The following is a 23,165-nucleotide window of genomic DNA, read 5'->3' on the forward strand; positions in this document are numbered from 1 at the left end:
GAGATATATTTTGCAATTGGGAATAAATATGCGCGCGCACAACCCTCGAAAGAAGATGACGAAAGCGACGACGGGCGACGGACCGAGCGAGCGAGCGACCGAGCGAGGGACCTACCGAGACGATGGTGACCGCTTCCCGGGGTTGCCTTTCAGTCAACTTTGGGTTTTCGTACGTGCAATTTCTCCCGGCACCATGACGGATCACGGAACGAAGAAATCTAACATTTTGGATAGCCCTCTGCCATAGATATAAACGATTCTACCCCCCAAGAACCCCAAACCCAACTCACACACAAACAAAAACGAAAAACCAACAAAAAGTGTCCTTTAGCAAGTGAAAAAAGTGTCAAAGATCTATGAAAACTATGCGTAGAATGCATACACAGATGATATCTATCATAAAGAGTTATTTTATGTCCGACATGGATCGGCGGAGAGAGAGACAGAGAGAGAGCGAGAGAGATTGGGCGCTTGCCACTGATATTGTCCTGTCACAGCAGTATTGTAACTTAATTAAAGCTTACTGCTGGGTCGGGGCATTAACATTGTTGAGCGCCATTGGCAACGAGATGCGGAAAACCAACGGAAAAACCTACGGAAAACCCCCCACACACCCACTTGAAAGCGACTTTCTTTCAGTCCGGCTTGATGAAATCCTTCAACCCACACACACACACACACACGCACAGGCACAGGCACAGGCAGCGCTGTATGTATCTGTGTACGTGTGTGTGTATATGCGCCACCGGAAAAATCAATTTTCCATTTTTAATTCAAAGCTCAAACTATGCACACAGAGAGAGAGAGAGAGAGAGAGAGAGCGAGTGGGAGAGAGAGAGTGGATGAGCGAGAGAGAGAGAGGCACGTTTGATGGCTGGTCAAAAAGGGATAAAGGATGCTGTAGCATCTGCAGTGCGAGCGAGCGAAAGAGAGAGACAGAGAGAGAGAGAGAGCGAGCGAGCTTGTAACCAAAAAGAGAGCAAAGCGACAGAGAGAGGCGGAATGAAACATTTTGAAATGAAACACGAAACTTAGCACATGAAAAATCAAAGGAAAAACCTTTGATTCAAACACGAAAATCTCCATAAAAGTATGAAGGAAAACGGACTACCGAAAAAACAACAGGATACTTATGGCTAAACGGATCCTTTTTGGCCGGAAAAGCTGCAAAGCAAAAAAGGGAACACCGCTTCGACCACTCCCTGATTTTTGCTGCCTTCGTGGGTGTACCAAGTACGACGAGACGCGACGAGACGCGACCGAGAGAAAATGTACAAGAGCAAGGGACGGAGAAGGGAAGGCAAGGGTCGGGGGGCAGGCAGGGCAGGGGGAGGAGGCTGAGCGCAGGGTGGGCGCATTACGTGCTTGCCAAAAAAATATTGTTGCCAGGCCTGCCCGAAATGCCGGGGGATAAATCCTGCTGGATGCAGCCGGGAACATCATCTCAACATCATCATCAACCCCTAAATACAATTCTGGCGCATTGAAAGGGCGTGAGGAGGGCGAGGAGAGAGCACCGAAACAGGGGGAAAAAAACGGAGATTGGAAAAGATGACAAAGATTAAGGGCAACAACAAAGGCAACAAAAAGGCACAGAAAGATGAATTGGTAGATTGAGAGCAGCAGCTGAAAATTGTGATCCAGCCAGGCCGGGCAGGGAATCCCCTTTCATGGCTAAGTAAGGGTTGCTGCTCTTCGCTCGCTCCCTCCCCCCCACACACGTTTATATGCATTTTGATGAGGATAATGGCTTAGCCTACACAGAGAGAGAGAGAGGGAGAGGGAGAGGGAGAGGGAGAGGGAGAGGTTCTATGGAAATTCCAGAGATGACAGAGAGTGTGGAACATGGAGATTGGTTTTGCCGGCCTCTAATGTTGCTTCTGCCTCTGCCTTCAGCCTCAGCCTCCGCCTCTGCACATGCTGTTGCCGTCTGTCTGTCAACATTTTTGGGCGTTGGTGTGTGGCGGGTGTGTGTGTGTGTGTGTGTGTGTGTGAGTGTCCTCTGTATCTGTGGCTGCATGTGTCCCTGTGTCAGTTTGCTAAATACTTCGAAATTGGCTAAGCGTTTGTTGTGCTTATCAAATTGACAACGCTTTGCCGTGCTTGAGGTAGCCCCCAAATCGTCACCCGAACAGGGATCACCATTTACGGGACACGTCTGTCTGTGTGTGTGTGTGTGTGTGGGGGGGGTGGGGATGAGCGGCTTTGCTGCTGTACTAAGGGATGATGCAATTTAATATGCAACAGCGACAGAGGAACCAAGTGCAGTGCTCGTTGCCGTAGAGACCCAAAATGTTGCAGATGAAAGTAGCCAAAAGAGTTGCAAGTACCGAATGGGGTGACAGACGAATCCTTTGTTGAAGGATCAAATGAATGGTTGCCATTAGGGGAAGTACATACATATGTAATGCCTTAAATAGAAGGGTATAAGCCGGTGTTAATGTTAACCTCTAAGTTCCACCTTTTATTTTAAGGCTTTCAGATGTGTAAACTTGGTAAAGAAAGCGTTTTAATGTTAACAAAAATCAGTTTTAAGAACACAAAATAAAACATATTCTACCTAAATATTCGAATCTAATCTTTGATCCAGTAAGAGGACACAAAAACTCACCGCAGAGTAAAGAAAACATCAGAAATGTGACGAATATTCATGGGATTTAGATTAAATGGTAACTTTCTATATGGATGTCCATTCTGGATGTGTAATAACATCCCAAAGTCTCCCATTGTCTCTTTTGGCTACAAACTTTGCTGCTTTGTAAGGCTGAATAAATAACATATTTAATCCTCTACGTATGCCATTTTCTCTCCATAAAACAAGTTGATATTTGTCCCTCTTTAGTAGCAAAGTATTTCAAAAAAGACGCAACCCTTTTAAGTACCCATTTCAGGTGTTTCCATTATAGCCAATGACCTTTGTTGTGACGGGCCTTGAATTAAACGTTTTTAATGTTTAACTGGCAACACAAAAACAACACTTGCAAGGACTGGCACTAACTTGGCATAAAAAGACCAGCGGAAGATGATGATAAAAAGTGCGGAAATTACGTTGACCTAAAAATAAAATTGTCGAGCAAGTTTGCCGGCACGAAAAGAGAGAGCGAAAGAGTGCGCTGGGAGAGAGTGGGAGAGAGAGAGAATGGGAGAGTGGTGGAGTGGGAGAGAACTAAACGCACTTGCACTTATGCACTTCAAATATGATGAAAAGGTAAACGCGGCACATAGTCACAGCCACATTCGCATTCGCATTCACACACTCAGACACTCATCCACACACAGTCACGGACATGCCCGAAGGACGACAACAAAACACACAGAGACATGAGGCAAATGGCAGAGTAGGATGTGAATGAGTGCAGGAGGAGGATACGCTTCCTGAACAGGTTGAGGGGGATGCATGTAAACGCTTGGAAAAACTCAAGGGTTAAGGTAAGTGGTTGTCCGCCGGCTCCAGTTGCCGCCCCGGTGCCCTCCACACTCCCACTGCAATCCCACCCAGCCATATGCAAATTGTCGGTGCTTTTGTGAGCTTATTAAGTGCTTGAAAGTGCATTAAAAAAAACATACAGCACACCACGGGACACAGAACGGAACAGGGAGAGGCAAGCGGCGATTAAGGAGGATGTGCAGGGAGAGGCAAGTAACGATGAGGCAGGATGTGCCAGGGAGAAGCATGTTTGTGGCAGTGTGAGAAAGGACATGCAGCAGTCATGCAAAATGCTTTCAAGTCAACCCACTCGGAAATGAAAACTCAGGCGAGTGCTGCTCCTCCTCCCACAAACACACACACAAATGACAGCATTGAAATGAGCAACATGTCAGACATGGCACACATGCACAACATCCTTCGCCTGCAGGTCCGGTCCTTCAGCTGCGTACGTGGACATGTGCAGAAGTTGTGCCCGCTTTTTGGTGTAATTTTGTTAATTAAAAGGTGTGACAAAAGCTGGGCAAGGCTGGGCAGCAGCAACGGCAACGCCAACGCACTGCAAAACAGTTTCAAATTACTGAAATGCAAACCGACAAACACAGCGCTAGCATCCTTCAACAAGTATGTGGGAGAACATTTAGCACTGGAGTCAGCAGCCACCGACTTACATTTGCATAAAGATGCCACTTGAACGGCTGTTAGACCAAGCAGACATCCATCCATAGCAGTCAAGTGGACCCCCCAGAAGGACTACACCGGCAGGCCGGAAATGCTTCTCTCTCTCTCTCGTTCTATCGCAGGGAGACTGACAAGCAGGATGCTGCTTAAATTGAGATGCAGCGGCATAAGCTGCCATGAAAGTTCGTTGGAAGTTTCTGTCTAAATGATTTATTAAAAAAAAATTAATGAGCGAAAAGCATCTAAAAGGGGGTCGGTAAAGTCCTTCTTGTGCGAGCTTTAAAAATGGTAAAATATATCCTACAGAAATGTAATAGTTGGAAATTCTTTTTATAAACTGCAAAAATATTCAATTTGAATTTCTATACAACGGACGCTGAGAAGATGCTGAAAAGCTGTCCCCAAAAGCACATCAAAGCTACCAAGCATTAAGCTAAAATCGATTCCTTTGAACACAACTGTTTCCTGAAGCTTCCACAAAGCTTTTGGCGCAAAAAGCTTTTATAGCCATAAAGAAGGAAAAGTTATAGAACACAAGAGAGCGAAAAGCTTTCGTTGAGACTCCATACAGGAGAAATGTTAAGGGTTAGGATAAAATCCTTAACAGCATCGCAACAGCGGATAAAGCTTTTATTTTCCCCTTACAGCTGTACATTTTGAAACCTTTTGGCATGGAAATTAATTATGGAAAAATAATTTAAAATATTTCTGAATTGCCACCAAAACGAATCTTTGTCCCCAAAGAAAAATTCCTCATTTTAGACACAAAATTTGGAGCAACTTTCAAGCTAACTTTCTGTTCGCTTTGAAATGCGCCTTCAATTATGATGTCAACAGTTTTTTTGGTTTGTTGGCTGAGCAGCCTTAACTGATGTAACAAATTCGTTTAGGCTGCGTCATTGTTTGCATATAACAACAGCGACAAGGAGCAGAATGCGCCACAAAAGGGTCCTCCTAAGTACGTGGCTGCTGAGTCAGCAGCAGCAGCGGCATCAGGCCTCATCTCCATCCGCGTTCTCGCACAACGCATCCTGCTTATGTTCGCAGGATGCAATGCCTTGAAGTGCCACTTGAGAAAATGCTTCTTTCGGGGTCTTGAAGCGACCCGCACATAAAGGCGGGAGACACACTTGTCTGCTAAATGCTGACACCAAAGACTGGCTCAAGTATTTTGCGGGCAAATAGTCCAGAGTGCAACCCCCGCCATGTACGTACAATGTACATGTATCCTTGTAATAAAAGTCACTCGAGTGACATTTTTGTGAGCCTGCGGCCATAGAGGCAAAAGGCAAACAAAGCTTAGGCCAAAGGAGTGGGCGATCCTGGCTCTAGCTCTGGCTCTGGAGTTCATTTTGCAGTCGCTGTTTTTAATCGATTATTGCCGCGTTATTGTTTTTCCCTCTTCCCTTCTTTTTTTGTGCCCTAACAACTCCTCTGCAGTGGCAGGGCAAATCCTGTCTGAGTGTTGCACTTGCAGCAACAAAACAATGGGGCAACACAGCAACAGCAACGGCAACGGCAATGGCAACAGAAAATGCAAATGCAGAAATCTGAGATTGTACATTGAACTTGTGCTGTATCATCATCATCTCTGGTTCCCCCTCCTGTGCAGCATAAATTGAAATGTCCTCGCATGCCCCGGCAACATCATATTCAATATATAAACATCCAGATAAGCAGCAAGGAGTCTGCCCGTCTGCCAGTCTGCCAGGGGGTTTCTACTACAAAATGGACTACGTTTCGGTTACCTTCTTGGTGTCAAATGGGGCTTTCGTGGGGTTATTTTTCATTCTACACACACTTTTTCGCTCGCCCGTTGTTTTCGTCACGTTCTGCGATCAGCGATAGCGCGGGAAGGTCCTTCAGCTCTTGCAGCCCAAGAAATGCACGCGCCGGATGTCGTTAAAATGGCGACTGCCACCGCTTCCGGTTGTCGCTTGTCAGGACTCGTATGCGTAGTCGCAAAATATGTGAACTTACCTGAAAAGTAAACAAAAGGGAAACATGCAAAATCACGATTAGTATGTTTTCGTTACCAATAGAGGCAGAATTTCTTAAGTGTAAATTGCCATTAAGCAAATATGTAATAAAAAAACGTATGGGAGATTGATTCGGTATTAATAATAAACATATTTAATGGCTACTTGGCAGCTATCTGCTGAATGCAGGTGAGAGTGGGATAAACCTCACATTTATGCGGCACGAGCTGTGGTTTTGTTCCTCTTTTGCTTCAGACCCCGAAGGAGGTTCCCCGCAGGAGAGCAGTGAAGAAGATGTGGAACAGGAGTTATTTAATGTAATAGAGAGTCGCCTTTGCAATGGTTAAGATTTGATGAATAAAGAGTATCCCAACCACAGGAGAACTTTTTCACACAATTTGTAGAAATTTTACGAGAACTTTAGCAGAATTCGACTGGTGAATTTCGTCGTAGAATTGATTATTTTTTTGAAGAGAATTCGACTGTGGATAATTCTGCTTAAATATGTTGAAACCAATCAGATACAAAATGTATATTACATGGAAGTTTTCTCCGACTTAATGCCGATCCTTTTCCCTGCAAGAACTTGCAGTAAAATCTCCCTTAATGTCTACTCAAACTGTACAGTTTGAATATCTAAGCGCTGTCTCAGTACACAGATTGACCTATCCCAAAATAGTTCCGTGGTGGGGGAGAGTGCTAAATGGGTTGCCTACAAACAAAACTTGGTCAGTGGCACAGATGCCCAAAAAAAGCTGCTACCTCCCTCGCTCCACCTTCTGCTGTTTCCCTGTGTGCCAGCTCTGGGGCAGAACATTTGTTGACTCAACCGATTAGCAGCTAATTGGTGGGAGAGAGGGAGAGAGCAGTCATTCATCCGCCAACAATTACCGCTTGTTAAGAAGAAATCAATGAAGAGGAGCCCCGGACTGGAACATGGAACCGAGTGTGAAGTTCTGCATATTAATCAGTTGAGGAGAGACAGAGAGAGAGAGAGAGTGAAATGCAGTCCACAAAATGTGTCCCAAATATGTGAAAAAGTAATGATGGGGGACAGACAGCCCAGCCAGTTAGCAGTCAGTCGCTGCCCGTTGAGGTTCGCTCGGTACTTAGGAGGAGGCTGCTATTTGAGTCCACCCGAACAACACGTAATGATGAGGTTGCTGCTGCTGATTTGTCAGGCAGGTGACTACTACGCTGTGCCGTCATCCCATTGTGAATCCATTCTCATTTTGTGGATGATCTCTGTGTTCTAGTTGCTTGTGTGTCTAATGCACTTTCGTGTTGTGTGTCGTCTCGCAGTTTGTTTGTGGCTGGCTGCAGCAAAATTACACGTAAAAGATTCTGATTACAAAGCGCACGGACTGGAGGAGGACAATGCAGACAACAATCAATTGCAGCAGATGGATGTGGAGCAGAGACAGAGGCAGAAGCAGAGGCTGCTGCTACCCGCAGTGCAAGTAAAAGTGACAAATGAAGTGGAAAGTGCCATGAGAATGATGATGATGATGACTAAAATGGGAACGGGGCTGTGGGGCGGACAGCAGACGAGCAACCACTTTGACACACAAATGGCCAACGAAGGGCTGCCAGTGCTGCTGTCATTGTCTAACCTAATGAGACCCCGTCCCAGTTTCAGCCTCAGTTCCAGCTCTGACAGCAGCTCGAGCTTGTTGCCAATATTGGATGGTCATAACTCGGCCATCAGGGCTGGCAGCGGCACAGAGGAGCAATTACTTCGATTGCAGTCGGACTACAACTACCAACTGTTGTACAATGCCGAACGGCACACGTACTTCCAGTTGCATACCGTAACCGGCAATCAGGATGCCGGTGCCCAGCCCAATCGAAGGCTCTTCCAGCAGACAGTGGGCAGCCCTTTGAGTGCCGCCTTCGGACTGAATGTGATGCCAACGGATGGACGCGGGACTGTGACCACGGAGACTGTCCATCTCTATGATGCTGCCTCGCTGCGGCAGTCGCGCTTCAATCCCTTCAATCCGACACGGTGAGTGGGTGTGAGTGGGTGGGAGGCACCCACCAAACGGACTGCCCCCCAGTGTAATCTCTCTCTCATTTCTCTGTCTCTTAGCATCCTCATCCATGGCTGGCTGGGCAATGCAAATGCGAATATGTACAGCGCCTTGCTGCCGCCGTACCTGTCACTGGCCCAGGGCCGCTACAACATCTTCACCGTGGACTGGGGCCGTGGCGCCATAGCGGACTACATAACGGCCAGCTATCGGGTGAAGCCCGTGGGTCTGGTGCTGGCCAAGTTCGTGGACTTTCTGCATCGGGAGGCGGGTCTGCGATTCGAGGACCTGCAGCTGGTGGGCTTCAGCATGGGCGCCCATGTGGCGGGACTGGCGGGGAAGCACCTGCAAACGGGGCGCCTGCGGCTGATACGCGCCCTGGATCCGGCCCTGCCCTTCTTTCGTTATGCCCAGGAAAAGGAGCGTCTGGCGCGAGAGGATGCCGATTATGTGGAGGTGCTGCACACGAGTGTCGGCAGCTACGGCTTCGATCGGCCGCTGGGGCATGCCGATTTCTACGCCAATTGGGGCAGCCAGCAGCCGGGCTGCTTCTGGCGCGAGTGCAGCCACTGGCGGGCATTCATCCTCTTTGCCGAGAGTCTGCGGCCCGGCCGGGCATTTGCATCGCGCGGCTGTGCGGTCGGCGAATGGCAGCAGTTGACCCGCTTCCAACGTTGCCGCCCCAGGGAGACGACCCCAACAGAGCCAGACCAGCGGGTGAGCATGGGCGGCGATTTGGCTAATGCCTCAATGGAGCAGCTGCTGGCCACACGACAGGGTGTCTATTATTTCGCGACAAATGACAGGTCACCCTATGGCATGCCAGGCACAAAATAAATAGAGGAACAAAACGGAACAAAACGGAATGGAACATAACAGTTCGCGAGGGGAGTGAATAGAGGGGGCAAACGTAATGAGCAAAATGCGAGTGCAGTTCGCGTTTTTATTTCTAATTAGTAAGGTGCATACACACACACACATGTGTGTGTGATTCTGTGTGTGCCACAAGTACACGTAAGTAAGGGGTATGAGGGGTGAGGGCATGTGCTGTTCCATTTCTAAAAGCCTGGCTGGCAAAATTAAAAAATGCTGCCATGTGTAAAATGCTTTTCATGTGCCTGTCACAGTCAACAGGCAACACAGGATTACCGGGAAAAAGCAGCGCAACAACAAACACACACACAAACACAACACTACACACAAAAAATGATGCCGGAAAAACTAGGAAACTAAATGCACACACAAAAACTAACTGCCGGGGGGGGGGGAAAGCAAAAGCAACGGGCTAGGGGGAAGATGCCCGAAAATGCGTGCCTAAAATTAATCACTTTTAATGATAAATTTCACGAAAATTGCATAAACATTGGAAATGGAAACTTTAATATTTATTTTAAATTAAATTATATTTAATATATTTATTGCCCTTAACAAGCGAATATTTAATTGTATTTCTAATATTTATTATTTAATTTAATCTTTTTAATATGAAATTTTACACAGAAAATGAAGAGCTCAAATTCTGTTTCATTTTAAAACTATTTGCATCTTGAATTCCTCAGTTTCAGGCAACATTAAGAAAGGGTTTTCACAGCTCTTTCTAAACTTTCACTGTAGAAAATGGGACTGCTCCAGGAAATGTTAAATTAACGGCCTTAGTGAAATATTGAGAACACTCCAATAATTTTAGATTTCAAAGATTAAACCGCCACCACAACATTTCATAATTTGAAGATAAATTTCATCGCGAGTACTCGAGCATAACCTCAGCTCCTGGGTGCCATTAAACTTTGTTGCTGCATTGTTTTATGCGCAGCACATAAATTAAAAAACTTGGCCAAGCTCGAAGCTCGAGCTTTAATTGGCCAACACGCTGCAGGGCAGAATCCACCCACGTGAAAGTAAACCCAAGCCATGGTCTGGTCTACTCTCGGGGGAGGTTCGGAGAGCGAGATATGGAGACCAAAGAGCACACAGACCATGCCAAAATGTCGCACGGCTGCCGCTAATGTGATTTTTACGCATCATTTGAGTGAACAACAAGAAAATTGGCCCAAAGGCAGGCACGAAGCAGGATGAAAAAAAAAAACCCGGTAAAAACTTGGCCTTCGCGCTTGCCATAGAAAATTACGTGAACAAATATTGGCAAAGGCAACGCAAATATTTCCCATTTCACTTGATTTGCTCAAGCAATAGAAAAATGGCATTTCGAATATTTAAGTTTATTTAAAAAATGTTTGCAAATAAATATTTAAAGAGTTGAATGGAAGAACAAATTTATATAAATTATGGAACGCAAAACGACAACACGAGGCGCTTCGTGGAATAATTTATTTAATGCTTTTTGTTTTAAACTGTTGAAGAGCTGAAAGTGTGTGCATTAATAAATTCTATAAAGTTTCCACATAATTATTCGTTTAACTTTTTCTGTGGTTTTTGAGCGACTAGCACATCGTTTGTTCTTAGGGTTTATTTATTGATTGTGTCTTTACTATCGCGCACTTGGAAAAACATATTTGAAACGTTTGCCACGCGAAATGTCGCTGTCTAAAAAATATTCATACACCGAAGAGCCCAGCCACAATAGTTAAAAATATTTTAAAATTCTTTTCACTGATATTTCCTTACCACAACATGGTCTCGATGTAATTCATTACCAAAGCAGTTATAAGCTCTCTACCTTTTTTATTTGTATGCACAACTTGATTGGTATTAATATCTGGTAATGATATTTCTTTGCCTTTCACTTGAATCAGCAAATGAAGGCTGGTTGGGGTATTTTTCACAGCACAAAAATTAAGAAGATTTAGAAGATTTCGTTGCAGCGTCACAAATGCAATTACATTGAATTAGCACACAAAAAACCGAGCCAGAAACTCGCATTTGCAAAGGGAATTATTATCTTTTTCTTGGTTGAAAACTTGTCGGATAATTTCCTCAGACAATGAAACGAGTAAAATGAATCGAGTAAGCCAGTCGCCCCCCGTCGACTGTTGCCGGTTGTGCACTGCAAAGCAAACTGAAAATTGTTCACAGTCAAATGGAAAGACAGCAACAAGCAACAAAAAAAAAGAAATGGCTAATTTGTGTCGCGTCTTCCAGTGAATGGTTGAAAGAGATGTTGGTAGGGTGCGCCCAGGGACTGGGACTGAGACCGAGACTGGGGATTGGGCCTGGAACTGAGACTGGGGACTGGGGACTGTGTTCTGTGTGCTTGGGTACTCTCAGGGAAGCCTATGAAATGTGGCCCGCACTTGAGCCAAAGAGTTTGACGCACAAACTGCACAAAACTGAACTGAAAACCGAACCAAGAGCTAAAGGCCTTTTGGCTGAAAAGAGAACACGGCTCGGCTTTGGGGGGGTTGGTTGGAATTGGTGCTGAGCCGTCAGACAATGCATTCCTAATTCCTGGCAGGCATGAGTGGGAAGCCCACCCAGCAGTCTTCTTGTTTTTTGGGGGGGTTGGGCCAGCAATGTGGCAGTAACCCAAGCCCCAAGTCCCATCCAACCTGTCATAAAGTGTCGCGCCTCCCGCTTCCGTTTAGGTTACCTGTGTGTCTGTGTCTCTGTGGGTTCCCTCCTCCCAGTGCCCACAATGGCTTCCGTATAGGACACACAGGGACAGGGACAGCGGCGGAGCAGATAAGTTTTGCCTTTTGTTTGGCTTTGGCTTTGGCAGGGTGCAGGAGCAGGAGGAGCAGCAGCAGCAGCACAATTTTACTTTGGCTTAGGCTGCTCTTGTTGCAGCAATAAGTAGAAGGATTAGCCAAGAAAAGTCTACTACTCATCTGTGAGAGCTCTGAGAGCTGCTGCAGCCTTGAGGATCCCACCCAAGGAGCAAACTGTCAATGCCAGTAGAAAGCTCTACTCAAAACTTTCCCTCCCTTCCATTCGTTGACAATGTTTGACGAGCAGCAGCACAAAAAAAAAGAGGAAAACCAGCACATGGCTGATGGCTGATGGCTTCCATGTGGGTGCGAAAAGCACAGGGCTGACAACATGCCCAGCAGGTGGTTATGGCTGGCCACAGGGGGTCGGGTCGGCTCGTGTCGTGTCGAGTCGAGTCGAGTTGGTTCGTTTGTGTCCTCTGGTGCTGTGGGGATAACATCGGTTTTGGTGACCAACAGAACGTTTACCTTATTGAAAGGCTAAACTGAGCGATTCAGTTAGCTGAATGGTGCAGAAATGTTAACAGAATTTCTATGGAAGTGAAGAGATTTAACAGAGACGCACAAAATGTTGATTAAAGGTTGAATATTCCAGAGGATGTTTCCATCAAAGCAGTTCATTGGAAGAGGAAATAGTTCGAGCTGAGAGATGAATGCTGAGGAAAATGCAGGATCAATGCAAAAGGAAAGACTCAACCACTTAAGATGGAGCATATTGAATGAGGATAATTCATTGGTAAAATCATGTTTAATGAAAAGATTCAATAAGCGAAAGCATACACACTCGTATTTGCATGTGAATGCATGAAGAGTAATCAAGGCAGGATGAAAAGGATGAGAAGATGTTGGATTCCACGAAAAAATAACATGAGCAGAGGGTTTAATCATATAATTAAGAGAAAATCAAACAGAGAGAGAGAGAGACAGGAGCTGTAGATATTCCTCAATTCATTCACGATTAGAAGCTTCCATCAATAGCCTTCAATGGCGGGATTAATTAAATTAATTTCTGTAACCAGAGGCGGCAAATGTTTGGGCACGCAATGAACTCGAAAATAATCTCGAGCATTTTCTGAGAGAACTATTTCCACGTAAGACAAGTAGAGATTTCGTAGCGCTGAGTAAACTGCAAAAATCATTCATAATTCCCAGATTAATGCATTTCTAAGCTAATTATTAAAACTTTCTGCCATTTATAATTCTCAATCAATTCAGAGAACTTTCCAACTTGGCAAAAACTTTGCCACAGACATAAATTCAGGATGGGTTTGGTTTTGGATTGGGTGCTTTTTCTCACCCCCCAGTCGACACGAAAGTTGAGGTAACTATCAAAATCCAACTAGCAGGCAACAATTACATCATTTTGCAGACAATTCCAAATTGAACAAGGTCTTTGCGAGGCGCTACCATGGCTGGCGGTTGGCTTTTGGAGGTTGGGGCACCGTGCTGCGGCGCTGCACTTACATTTCCACCCAAAACTCACTCAAACAATTAGCTGAGAAGGTGGATGAGAGAAACAGGGCACAAATTTGGTTGGGGAGTATGAGTCAGAGAGCCCGAGCCCGAGCCGAGAGCCCTGCCATTGTCGTCGTCAACTGAAGAGAAGCCTTACTATGGAAAAAGTTTCAGTTCTTTTTTTTTGCGCAAACAAATTGGATTATTCGATTACGTGTTTGTACAAGCCAAGGAGGGGGTGGTGGTGTACAGGTGTACAGTTGAGGGGTAAACAGAGAGGTTGGCTTGTAAAGCGGCCAAGGGAACAAGTTTTTAAGGGCACCACAGGGGCTGGGTTCCATTTCCATTTTCCATTTTGTTAGTACACATTTTTTTTTTCATTTTTCAGAGGAGCTTGCGCAGTATTTGATTTTGATTTATTTGGCATTTGTTTGCCAATTGGCAAATGTTTGCAAAATCTATGGAGACCAATGGGAAATGTAATCTATAATAGATGCGATCTGCCAAAGGGTATCTGCCCCCATTGCAATGCGCGTTCTTTCTGCTCTCTTTGAAGAGTGCTGCAGGTGGGAAATGAATGCGCTGAATGGGGAATTTATTTATGAAGATTATGCTTTAAAATGATTTCAAATAGCAGAAACTGTAAGGGAACAAATTAAATTAAAAGTGGAATCTGCCTTATTTTCGTTGCATTAAGAGCAACGCTTTGCAGCTCTAGGAAAATTCCTTCAGAAATTTTGGGCAATTAAATATGTAAAATAAAATAAATAATTTAACAAACAAATCTGCTTTATTTACGTTTAATTAAGCGTACAGTTTGTCAGCTATATTTATCATAATACTTCCCTTCAATTGGCAGATCATGTAACACTTCCCCTTCCCTCTTTTCACCTATTTTTCCACTCTTTTTGGGGCGCAACCACTCCAGCGGCAGTCCAGTCCGACACTCAACTAACCGAGACTAAAATTGAAAGCCAACATATACATACATACGTACATAGCTGTCAGCATCTGAAATTTATTGTTGCAAAAAATATTGTATTGCTGGGCAATGGAAAAATGGAGCCTCCCCACGATTCCCCCATTTTCTGATATTTTTCTATGCTGCAGCAAGGGGAGCTTCTTGTTAGCTTGTTTATCCGTAGAATTGTATACATAAATTTGTTTGTATGTAAATAGATAGGTGTCTGACATTTGTGTCTCGCAATTTAATTTTTATTTTATTTATATTTATTTTAGCTGCAAACTATGATTTCGCCCGCAGGCTGTAGCACCTGTCAAATGGTGCGTATGAGTGATTTTTACATTTACATTTCAGTAATCCACAGCCAGGCAATCAACCTGGGTGCCAAAGGTCATGGCACGATGGCGAGTGAGAGGTGCGGGTCTCAAGGCAGCCCGCAGCTATAGGCAATAAAATAAACAGCAAAGGAGGCAAGGACTAGGCCTGAGCCATGAAAAGGCGTTAAAGTAAAGTGTAAACGAAACCAAAGTAGGAAACAGAAAGGCGTTAACCGGCAGTGGGTGGCAACAACATGTGCACTTTATGCAGAATCGATGAAGCGGAGTCAGGAGTCGGCAGTCGGGAATTTTGCTGACTGGCTGACAACTAACCCTTTACGTGCCAATTGCTTGCTAAATAAATTAGCCCATGTGTGGGCTCCGTTGTTGCCTCGAAATGTTGATTGAAAAACCCCAACGTCAGGCTAAGAGTCAGCACAAAAATCTTAGCATTTTAATTGGGCACCCGGCAGCTCCGCTCCGACGCCTTTAAGCAGGTCACATGGAAAAGTTTTCTTCCATTCTACGGACTACTTCAAAAGTCTACCATCGAACAGCAAAACAGTAACCGTAGCCTTAAAGCGAAACGCCTCAAAACTTAGGGGGCTCTGGCAGGGGCCATTGGCCGTAATTTAATTAGGGCTTTTGTTTGCTTTCTCAGTGTGCTCCGCTCCCTGCCTCATGGTTCCACCCCCCCAATAAGGTTAAGAAAATAAATTAAGCATACGCCACATGTGTTTGAGGGCTTGTGTGTTTGTGTGGCTTGGCGTCGTGGTGGATTGTGTTGGTCAGAGTCGGGCAACTTTGAAGTACACGCTGAAAATAGACCAGCCAATCAGTGGGGAGAGGAGAGCCAAAGTAAAGCTACTTCTTGGTCAAAGCACTTTCCCTTTGGGTTCACCATTTCTCCTGCAACTTTGCTCTGTCTTTTCCTTTTCCATTTACCCAAAACAATTCTTTAAATATTTTATCAAAAGTAGTTCATTATCGTTTGCCACAACGAATTTCGTTCACTCAACTAAGAATGTAGTTTACAAATTAAAGAAGAATCTGCAGCCAGCTGCCAGTGCGCCAATAGAGCAGCCATCAAACACACAAAAAACGTGCGGAATGGGGGGGAAAAACATGCCACAAAAATCCCAAAGTTACTTTACTTGCCATTAAGCTTGACAGGCATCCCTGGATGCCCGAAATGTGCGTCCCCCACACATCTGCCTGATTTGAGTTTGTATTATGCAAAGATGTCTGTCCCCCCCCTTGTACCACCACCACCACCTTGTTCCACGTCCCTCTGTGACACAATACAAATTGACCGGGGGGAGAAAGGTTCTGGTCTCCTACATTATAATTCATTGAGCGAGCGCAATACGATTTTTGAGCATTCCTTAACTGTTCTGCCCGCCAACCACCCTGCCCCTCCCCAGCATAACTTTTAACAATGACATTCAGCAAAAAGCGCGCACTCCCCTACCCCTACATGCTGCGCAAATATTGCAAAAAAATATATATGTAAGAACTGCATATGCCAGCCGGCACTGGGCGGGTCAGAGTTCGCTACAGCAGCAAGGGCATCCAGCATACACGGACAGACACGGACACGGACCCGGACATGGACTCGTGATTCTGGCTGTGTGTTTTCTGCAGAGTTTTTCGAACCAACTTTTGCTTCACCGCAAATTTTTGTCGTTTGGTGGCATCGCTTTTGCCCGCTCTCTTTCTCGTTCGCTCACTTTTTTTGTATTTACTTAAACTGTAAAACATGAGTTTGTATTTCACTTTTGTCATACGCATACGTTGACGCGAACACGAAAAAATTAAGCAATTTACAACGAACATTTAATTTTTTAACGCTGCACCGAAAATAATCAAATAAACGCTTCAATTTAAAAACAAATTGTCAAATTGTTTTTCAACTGGAAATGCTCTTTTAAGTGTTTAAACTAGCAAAATGGTGATTGGATGCATTCTACATGTTAGTTTTAAATGTGTTTTAATGGCAGTTTTCAACTTTTAAATGTGAAGCGATTTAAAAAGGATTCGCGGCATAAAGTGATTTTCATTTGTAGGAATTATTTGCAGCATGATTTGCTGTACACAATTTTACATAAAATAACAAAACGAATCGAAGCAATTACACGTTAATTAAACAGAGTGAATTTACGCTAAATTATCTCAAAATGTGAGCCGTGAAACAGTTGTCTGCTGAGGGTAATTTCTGTAGAATTCCCGTAGGCAAGAGTCTGTAAGGCAGAACTGCCTTGACCCCTGGCTGATTGACAAATTGGCCAGTCACGCGCAAAATTTACCCGCTAAAAGTTGAATCTCTGACGTTAACCAGGCTCTCATTTAATTTCCCGCAAGTTAATAATTTCACTTAAAATTACACAACTCCTACTCATTGAAATTCAACAACAAAGAGCTAAAAAAAAGTACATCCTATAACCACTTAAACTTTAAGCAAAACTGAACTGCAGGGGGGACTGGGTTTATTTATATTTACTTTCCCCATGGAGCAGGGCGACTCTCCCAACTTTGTTTCGCTTTTCATTGGTTGGTACTTTTTGTATGCCAATTATAAAGCTGCATGAGCGGCTGCCAAAAGCGAAAAACCAAGTTCAAGTTGTCCTGCCATGGCCAGTCCGTCCGCCTTTCAATCCTCTGCCCCACTCGGCAAAAGTTTGATGAAATTTTTATTTGAATTTTCGCCTTAAAAGCTTTTGTTTTCGGTTTGTGGGTTTTATGGTTTTTGGCCAGTAAGATAACAAAAACAAAAGAAAAAACTGGAACTGAATATGAAAATATATCCACGTATATGCATAATCCGAAACAGATGGAGCGGTGTGGAATATTATGACACTGAGTATCCATCAGTGATGGGGGGGACTTGGGCCTTCCCTTTTCATCGTTCACTCAACATTCAATCAATAATTTTTGCACCATAATTAAGCTTAAATCCAATGGCTTACCCAGCGTACTCGTATAGTGATGTGACATTCATCTCAGATACTGACCTGCAAAAGACACAGAGAAGAGAACGGAAAACGAAATGCAATTATAATGAGGTCAATTATGATGTTTTTCTTTTTCTTCTCTCTTTCTTTCTTCTCTCTCAGATCAGGCACAAAAGTGTATTAAGGGTAGGAATGGGGGCCGAGGATATAATGATGGAATAGCAACAACAACTAGCAAAACACATCTACAACAATATTATCTAGGAAATTAGACTGTCTGTTTGTTTATTTTGATTTCTCCTTTTTAAGGGTGAAAGGAAAGTCAATTTGTTGTTATTGTTGTTGCTGTAATGCTGTAAATTGCATTTCCCTGCGAGGGTTAGACGATATCCCCGGGGCTACAGCAACAAGGGAGACAGCAACGGGAAAGTGTGACAGAGAGGAAGCTAGAAAAATCTGCAAAAGTTTATGGGCAACAAAAAAGAAAAGCGCAACAAAAACTTCAGACGATGGCGCTGAAAGCGAAGGATGAGCAGCATGAATAACCCTAGTATCAAATGCAAAACGGAAGTGGAAGTGTTTCTCTCTTTTTTCTTTGTTTTTTTGTTGTTCAGGACTTGAAGTTGTGCAGGGGGTTGGGTGGCAAGGAGTGGGGTGTTCCCCGAAAGAGCTTGAAGTTGGGCATGGGCTTGAGAGAGCCAAAACTTTGGGGGATGTTGTCGCCCTGTTTGCCCGGCATGGATGGCAGTCTGGGGGGGGGACACACGACATGGACATGGATGAATAAAATCGTATCAAATGCCATGCGGGTGCAGGAATCCTCTTTCATGGAGCGTTGCCATTGAAGTGGGAAATGAACTGTGCACGAAATGATATCTACATGTGCCCTAGGAATACTTAGAACACACTGGCTACGGATATTGAGGCGTGCACAAACAGAGATACATACTTGGATGATAAGAAATGCAGTGAAAAGTATATAAAGTACTCTTGCAATTAACGAAAATGTTGACAGTCTCTGGAGGGGTAAAATGTGAGAGAGCTTTGGCTGATTATAGATTTATTTTGATTGAATTGAAGCTAGAATTCGCTTACAAACTGCACTCCGAATAATGTACAATTCAATATTGTCTCCTTATTAATTTATCAATTAATTATTTTGCAGTTTTAGGTTTAGGTTTTACCTATCTATTCGCTCAATTTCGCCCCACTGCACTATCAGCCTGTCAAAAACTTCTTACGGCAATAATCAAAACTCTTCCCATTCTTCCCCCTACACAAAATCTTTAATATTTCAGCTTTAGCTCCTTTCCTTACCTTAAAGCTAAGCCAGTGATGATTTATTTCCGACAAGAGTGGCGCTGAGCCACTCTCATGCAAATACAAGTAGAAGGACTTTTCATCTCACAAAAGTTACACGAAAAACTTGCAGAAACTGAAGTGAAATTCTGCTTTGGGCCTGAGGGCACATCCTCTCGCTCTCGCTCTATCTCTCTCCCTCTGTTGCTCTTTCAATCTCAATCTAAATCTCGTTCACTATCTCTGCTCCCTCCTGTATCTTTCCCCCTAGCTCTCTATCTGTGCTACAATCAATATCACACTTTGGCACAACTTTCATTAGAGAACATATTGAACTTTGTGGGAGTGGGAAGCGGCAGAAGTTTTGCTCACACAGAAACACCAGAAGAGAAAAAGGAGAAGGAGAAGGAGAAGAGGAGTGTGGGGCAGCAGATTGCACGTGCCAAAAGTCTCAAGTTTAGCTGTTGCTGCGGCCACTGACAAAAAAATACGCTTCGGGCAAGGACTCTTTCCTCTATAAGGAAAGAGGCGCCGTGAATGGGCCGAGTGCTGAAGGCTGCCAAAGATGAGACGGCGTTGACGACAGCTTGGACATGTCATGGGTAAACGCCACGTGAGCGTTTGACTTGGCCTCTGGCAAAATTTCTTATTGCATATGAGCAGTAGGTAAAGCGGAGACCGAAAGAGAGGATGAAAAACCCGTGAAAAATAGTGTTGCATATTTATGGGCGCCCGACGAACCGTTTGAAGGCTTTTGTAATTAAAAACAGCAAAAATCTCAACACAAGTCACTTGTGCCCGTCTCCTCTACGTTTTGCCTTTTATGTGGATGAGATTTTTTGCTGCCATGGTTTGGGGCTGGGACTGCGGGTGGTAACGCTTAAGGATACTTGTGCGAGATTTATGATGTGTTAGTTTTTCGAGTGGAGTTTTTTTTATACATATGCAAGCTCAGACGGCAGCGGACACATGCAATGCAATTTCTCTTGCATCTTTTTCCCCCCAGCCACGCAATGTCGCCGCTTGTTTCGCTTTTGGCAAATGGCGCTCAATTTTTTTTTTTTTTTTAATGAGCGCAACGGAAATGTGTGTGTGTGTGTGTGTGTGGCAGTCATGGGTGTCACTTTGATTTATGAAGAGCGCTCTGGCATCCGACAGATTTTGTCATTTTCAGCTGTCTGTTGACTCTCTTTCCCCTAGCCTGCAACGCTGTCTCCCTCCCTGTCTCGCTGTCTCTCGCTCTCCTCAATCGCTGAATCTGCGGCTTGGAGTGCGCTTTTAGGCGAACGCAAAAGGAAATTATTTTTAATGGTCACAGCCATGAAGTGTCCTTGCAGCACTCCTCCCTCCTCCATTGATACGCAAACCCTTCGCAGCAGCACTTAAATCATATTTACGCACATACACACGTCCATTAATCAAACAATTTATCACAACATGTCAGTCGAAAATGTTGAGGAAACTGTATCGAGGCGGGGGCGAGGGCTGGCGCGCAGCAGGAAGTAATCGAATGACTGGCGGACTGCTCAAGAGTAGCCATGATGTGAGTTGTCAATCAAATATATACCGATGATCATTCACATTAGAAAGCCACACACTTCCTGTGTCCTCCCCCCACATGTCGAGGGCCAATTATCTTAAGCCAAGTGCAAACAAATATACGTATGCCCGTAGAGGGGCAGCCTACAAGGCGGAAGGGCCAAAAGCCTCAAAGTACGGATATGCCAAGCATATTTACATACATAAGCAGCTTCCATGGCTTATACGGCTATAGTTTATCAAGTGCAACAAAGCAGACACGAAAAGAGGTTAATAACTACAGCCACAAAAACACACACAAGCGAAAAGTAGGGAAAAAGCAAAGCCAAAGCCAAAGCAAAAGACACGAAAGAGCGAGATTTGAGACGCAGCACTTTACCCATCCACTTCCAGCAGAATAATGCAAAGTTTTGTGATAAAACACACAGCACGGAGCAGAGAGCAGTTCCTGGAAGGGATATGTATAAGCAGGCATTTAACCTCTCGAATGCTGAGCCATCCATCAGACTTAGATTGCCTTACCGCCCCTCAACTGATGATGGCGGGGTCAATATTTAAATGTAAAAGTGTTTACCACGCTGAAAGAGAGAGATGGATGGATCAGGTTACCAAAACGGCAACAACCCATATATTCTAGCTATTTGTGGGATGAAGGCACAAGCTAAACGGCTGTCGATTCCAGCAGAGAGAAGAGAACACCCTTTTTAAATATCTTTCTAATTACAACTTTATGTGTAGTCAATGCCCCACAAAGTTACATAAATAATTGCTGGCAAGTGCTTCTATTTACCGTCTGTAACTTTAAGTTACTTAAGACCCACACAACCTTTCCGCGCATCTTTCTGTTGAATTTGAAACCAGAACAGCTCCCGTTCCCATTTAGTTTGCCTTTCCTCAAGCATGGGGCAGCCTTTTCCCCCATTTCTATCTCTCAAGTATGTAGTTTCCAGCTCGTTTTTCTATCCCAACTCTCACCACAAAACAGCTCGCATCGCATCCGTTTTGCATACAAGATACAAGATTGGAAGGCGGCACACACCAAGTCTTGGGTGCTCTCAAGGGGGGGCTGGCAGCTCAAGGTGTTTGTTTCCTACATTTTGGTAATTTTGGTATCGCGTTTCCCACAACCCTAGAGCAGGCCATTCCAGCAGTCTCCCACCTCACTGTGTGTGGAGAATCCTTCCCGCATTTATATATCATTTATGCATGTGTGTCAAAGCCGTGTAAAATAATATAAAAAAAAATGTGTGTGGCATACTTTTCGCAGAACCGCAGACTTTTTTATCTCTCTCTGAGAAAATCAGCATTCATTCATTTTATGGGCTTTTCTTTCGCTTGTTTTCCGCCCCCGCACCCATTCACATAATTGAATTTTTATGACCTCTTGCCAAACAGGCGACAAGGCGAGGAACAACTTCACAAAAATGTGCAAGAAGAATTCACAACAGCAACAAGCACAACAAAGTGCCATAAAAAATGCCCATAAATCCCGAATTTTAGAATGCGCCTATGGAGCGGTGGGGTGGCGTGGGTGGCGTGGGGTGTGGAGTGCCATGCCGTGCCGTGCCGTGCGGTGTGCATCTTTTATTAGCTGCCATAATCGAAGTTTGGGGCACTGCCTCCCATATGTCCGTTTACTGCGTTCAAACATGCGACAATCGCAAAACCGAACAACTGCAACTGCAATTCGAGCTTTACGCCTGATTCTCTGGAATGGATTATTCGTGGGGCTGTGCATTTCCAAGTAAAAGTTTTCGGGGCCCTCGTCTGGCACCCGAAAAAGGCATTTCCGGGCAATGAAACTCTGGCAATTTTCATTGCAGCAGTAGGAGGAGTAGAGGGAGGTGCAGTGCATTGTGCTGGGGCCCACGAGCAACTTTAGTACATGGCGTGATATGCGCCTAAAAGTATGCAGCAACTGCAAAAACAGCACAAACCAAGTCTGATAAGCATGAAAGCGGAATGGCAGACAAGGAAGGAACGAGACAGAGACGGAGAGTCGGAGAGAACCTAAACTGACAGCCAGTAGGCTTTGTTCTGCCCAAAAAATGACCAACGTCTGTCAGTCTGTTTTCGTCTGGCTGATGTTTCATCTTGTTGGCATACGAATTGTAGAGAGCCTTAGACATGTTGCATTTGAGCTCAGACATTAAAGTATTTGCGGCTTTATATCTGAGTGGAGGATACAATGAAAATATAGATGATTATTTTGCATGTAGCTTAAGCCACTGCTAAATGTTATATCCTATAACAGATTGATATCTGAATACTGGATGTATCCCCACTTTCGGGAGAAAATGTTCAAGGGAAGCTCATCTGCGTTTACTTAATAGGACTCCTACTAACTACGAATTATACATCCTACGAATTATCCAGACTCCACCATTAAACATTTGTCTTTCAAGCCGAATCTTCGATGTCTTTTCTGAGTACAGTACGCCATAGACTATGTGCTTGCGATTATCTATTTCTTTATTCAAAACGAGTAGAAACGAGAGTATGTTTCAGTTGTTGCTAATTTATTATCAAGGTCTCTGCGTTTGTAGTTCCAGTTGCATGTTCCATTAGCCCTTTCTACCTTTAGCAAATTACACTTGGAACACAAATATTAACGTACATAAATTTTACACTGAATTCTCACTGTTTAATTATGGTAATACAAGTACTTGTTGTGTTACTGCACATTCTATCAACATAAAAGCCTCCAAAATGTTCTTGATTTAGCATTCCTATAAATACCAGTAAAATGTTTTATTGTGTCTAAATTTACGGCACAAGTTTGTGTTACATTAATTGCCGCAAAAAGGCCAGATGGTCAGCATCAAACTTTGTTTATTTTTAATTTGTTGCATGGA

At 44.2% G+C, this 23,165-nt stretch overlaps 2 protein-coding genes across 7 annotated transcripts in view; one reads left to right on the forward strand and one right to left on the reverse strand.

The window, feature by feature from the left end:
- Window positions 1-23,165, reverse strand: part of LOC117897733 (heterogeneous nuclear ribonucleoprotein D-like) — a 102,857-nt gene that overhangs the window by 13,279 nt on the left and 66,413 nt on the right. For 4 of the 6 annotated variants that reach the window (XM_034806766.1, XM_034806762.1, XM_034806763.1 and 1 more), the window contains one exon: window positions 17,488-17,532. The exons of the other annotated variants lie outside the window; for them this stretch is intronic. In XM_034806766.1, the coding sequence (XP_034662657.1) occupies window positions 17,488-17,532 (45 nt within the window). The remainder of the gene's footprint in view (window positions 1-17,487; window positions 17,533-23,165) is intronic. 6 annotated transcript variants of the gene reach the window in all.
- Window positions 7,667-9,110, forward strand: LOC117897739 (lipoprotein lipase). Its single transcript, XM_034806775.1, has 2 exons — window positions 7,667-8,095; window positions 8,180-9,110. The coding sequence occupies exons 1-2, from the start codon at window positions 7,704-7,706 to the stop codon at window positions 8,955-8,957; spliced, it is 1,170 nt and encodes a 389-aa protein (XP_034662666.1). The 5' UTR covers window positions 7,667-7,703; the 3' UTR covers window positions 8,958-9,110.

Source organism: Drosophila subobscura, chromosome O (genome assembly GCF_008121235.1).
Source record: "Drosophila subobscura isolate 14011-0131.10 chromosome O, UCBerk_Dsub_1.0, whole genome shotgun sequence".
Lineage (NCBI taxonomy): Eukaryota > Metazoa > Arthropoda > Insecta > Diptera > Drosophilidae > Drosophila > Drosophila subobscura.

Excerpts from the sequence above, each read along its gene's own strand:
- LOC117897739 (XM_034806775.1), top strand. The coding sequence starts at position 7,704 with ATGAGACCCCGTCCCAGTTTCAGCCTCAGTTCCAGCTCTGACAGCAGC. Across the intron at positions 8,096-8,179 it reads AATCCCTTCAATCCGACACG|CATCCTCATCCATGGCTGGC; the intron begins GTGAGTGGGTGT and ends TCTGTCTCTTAG.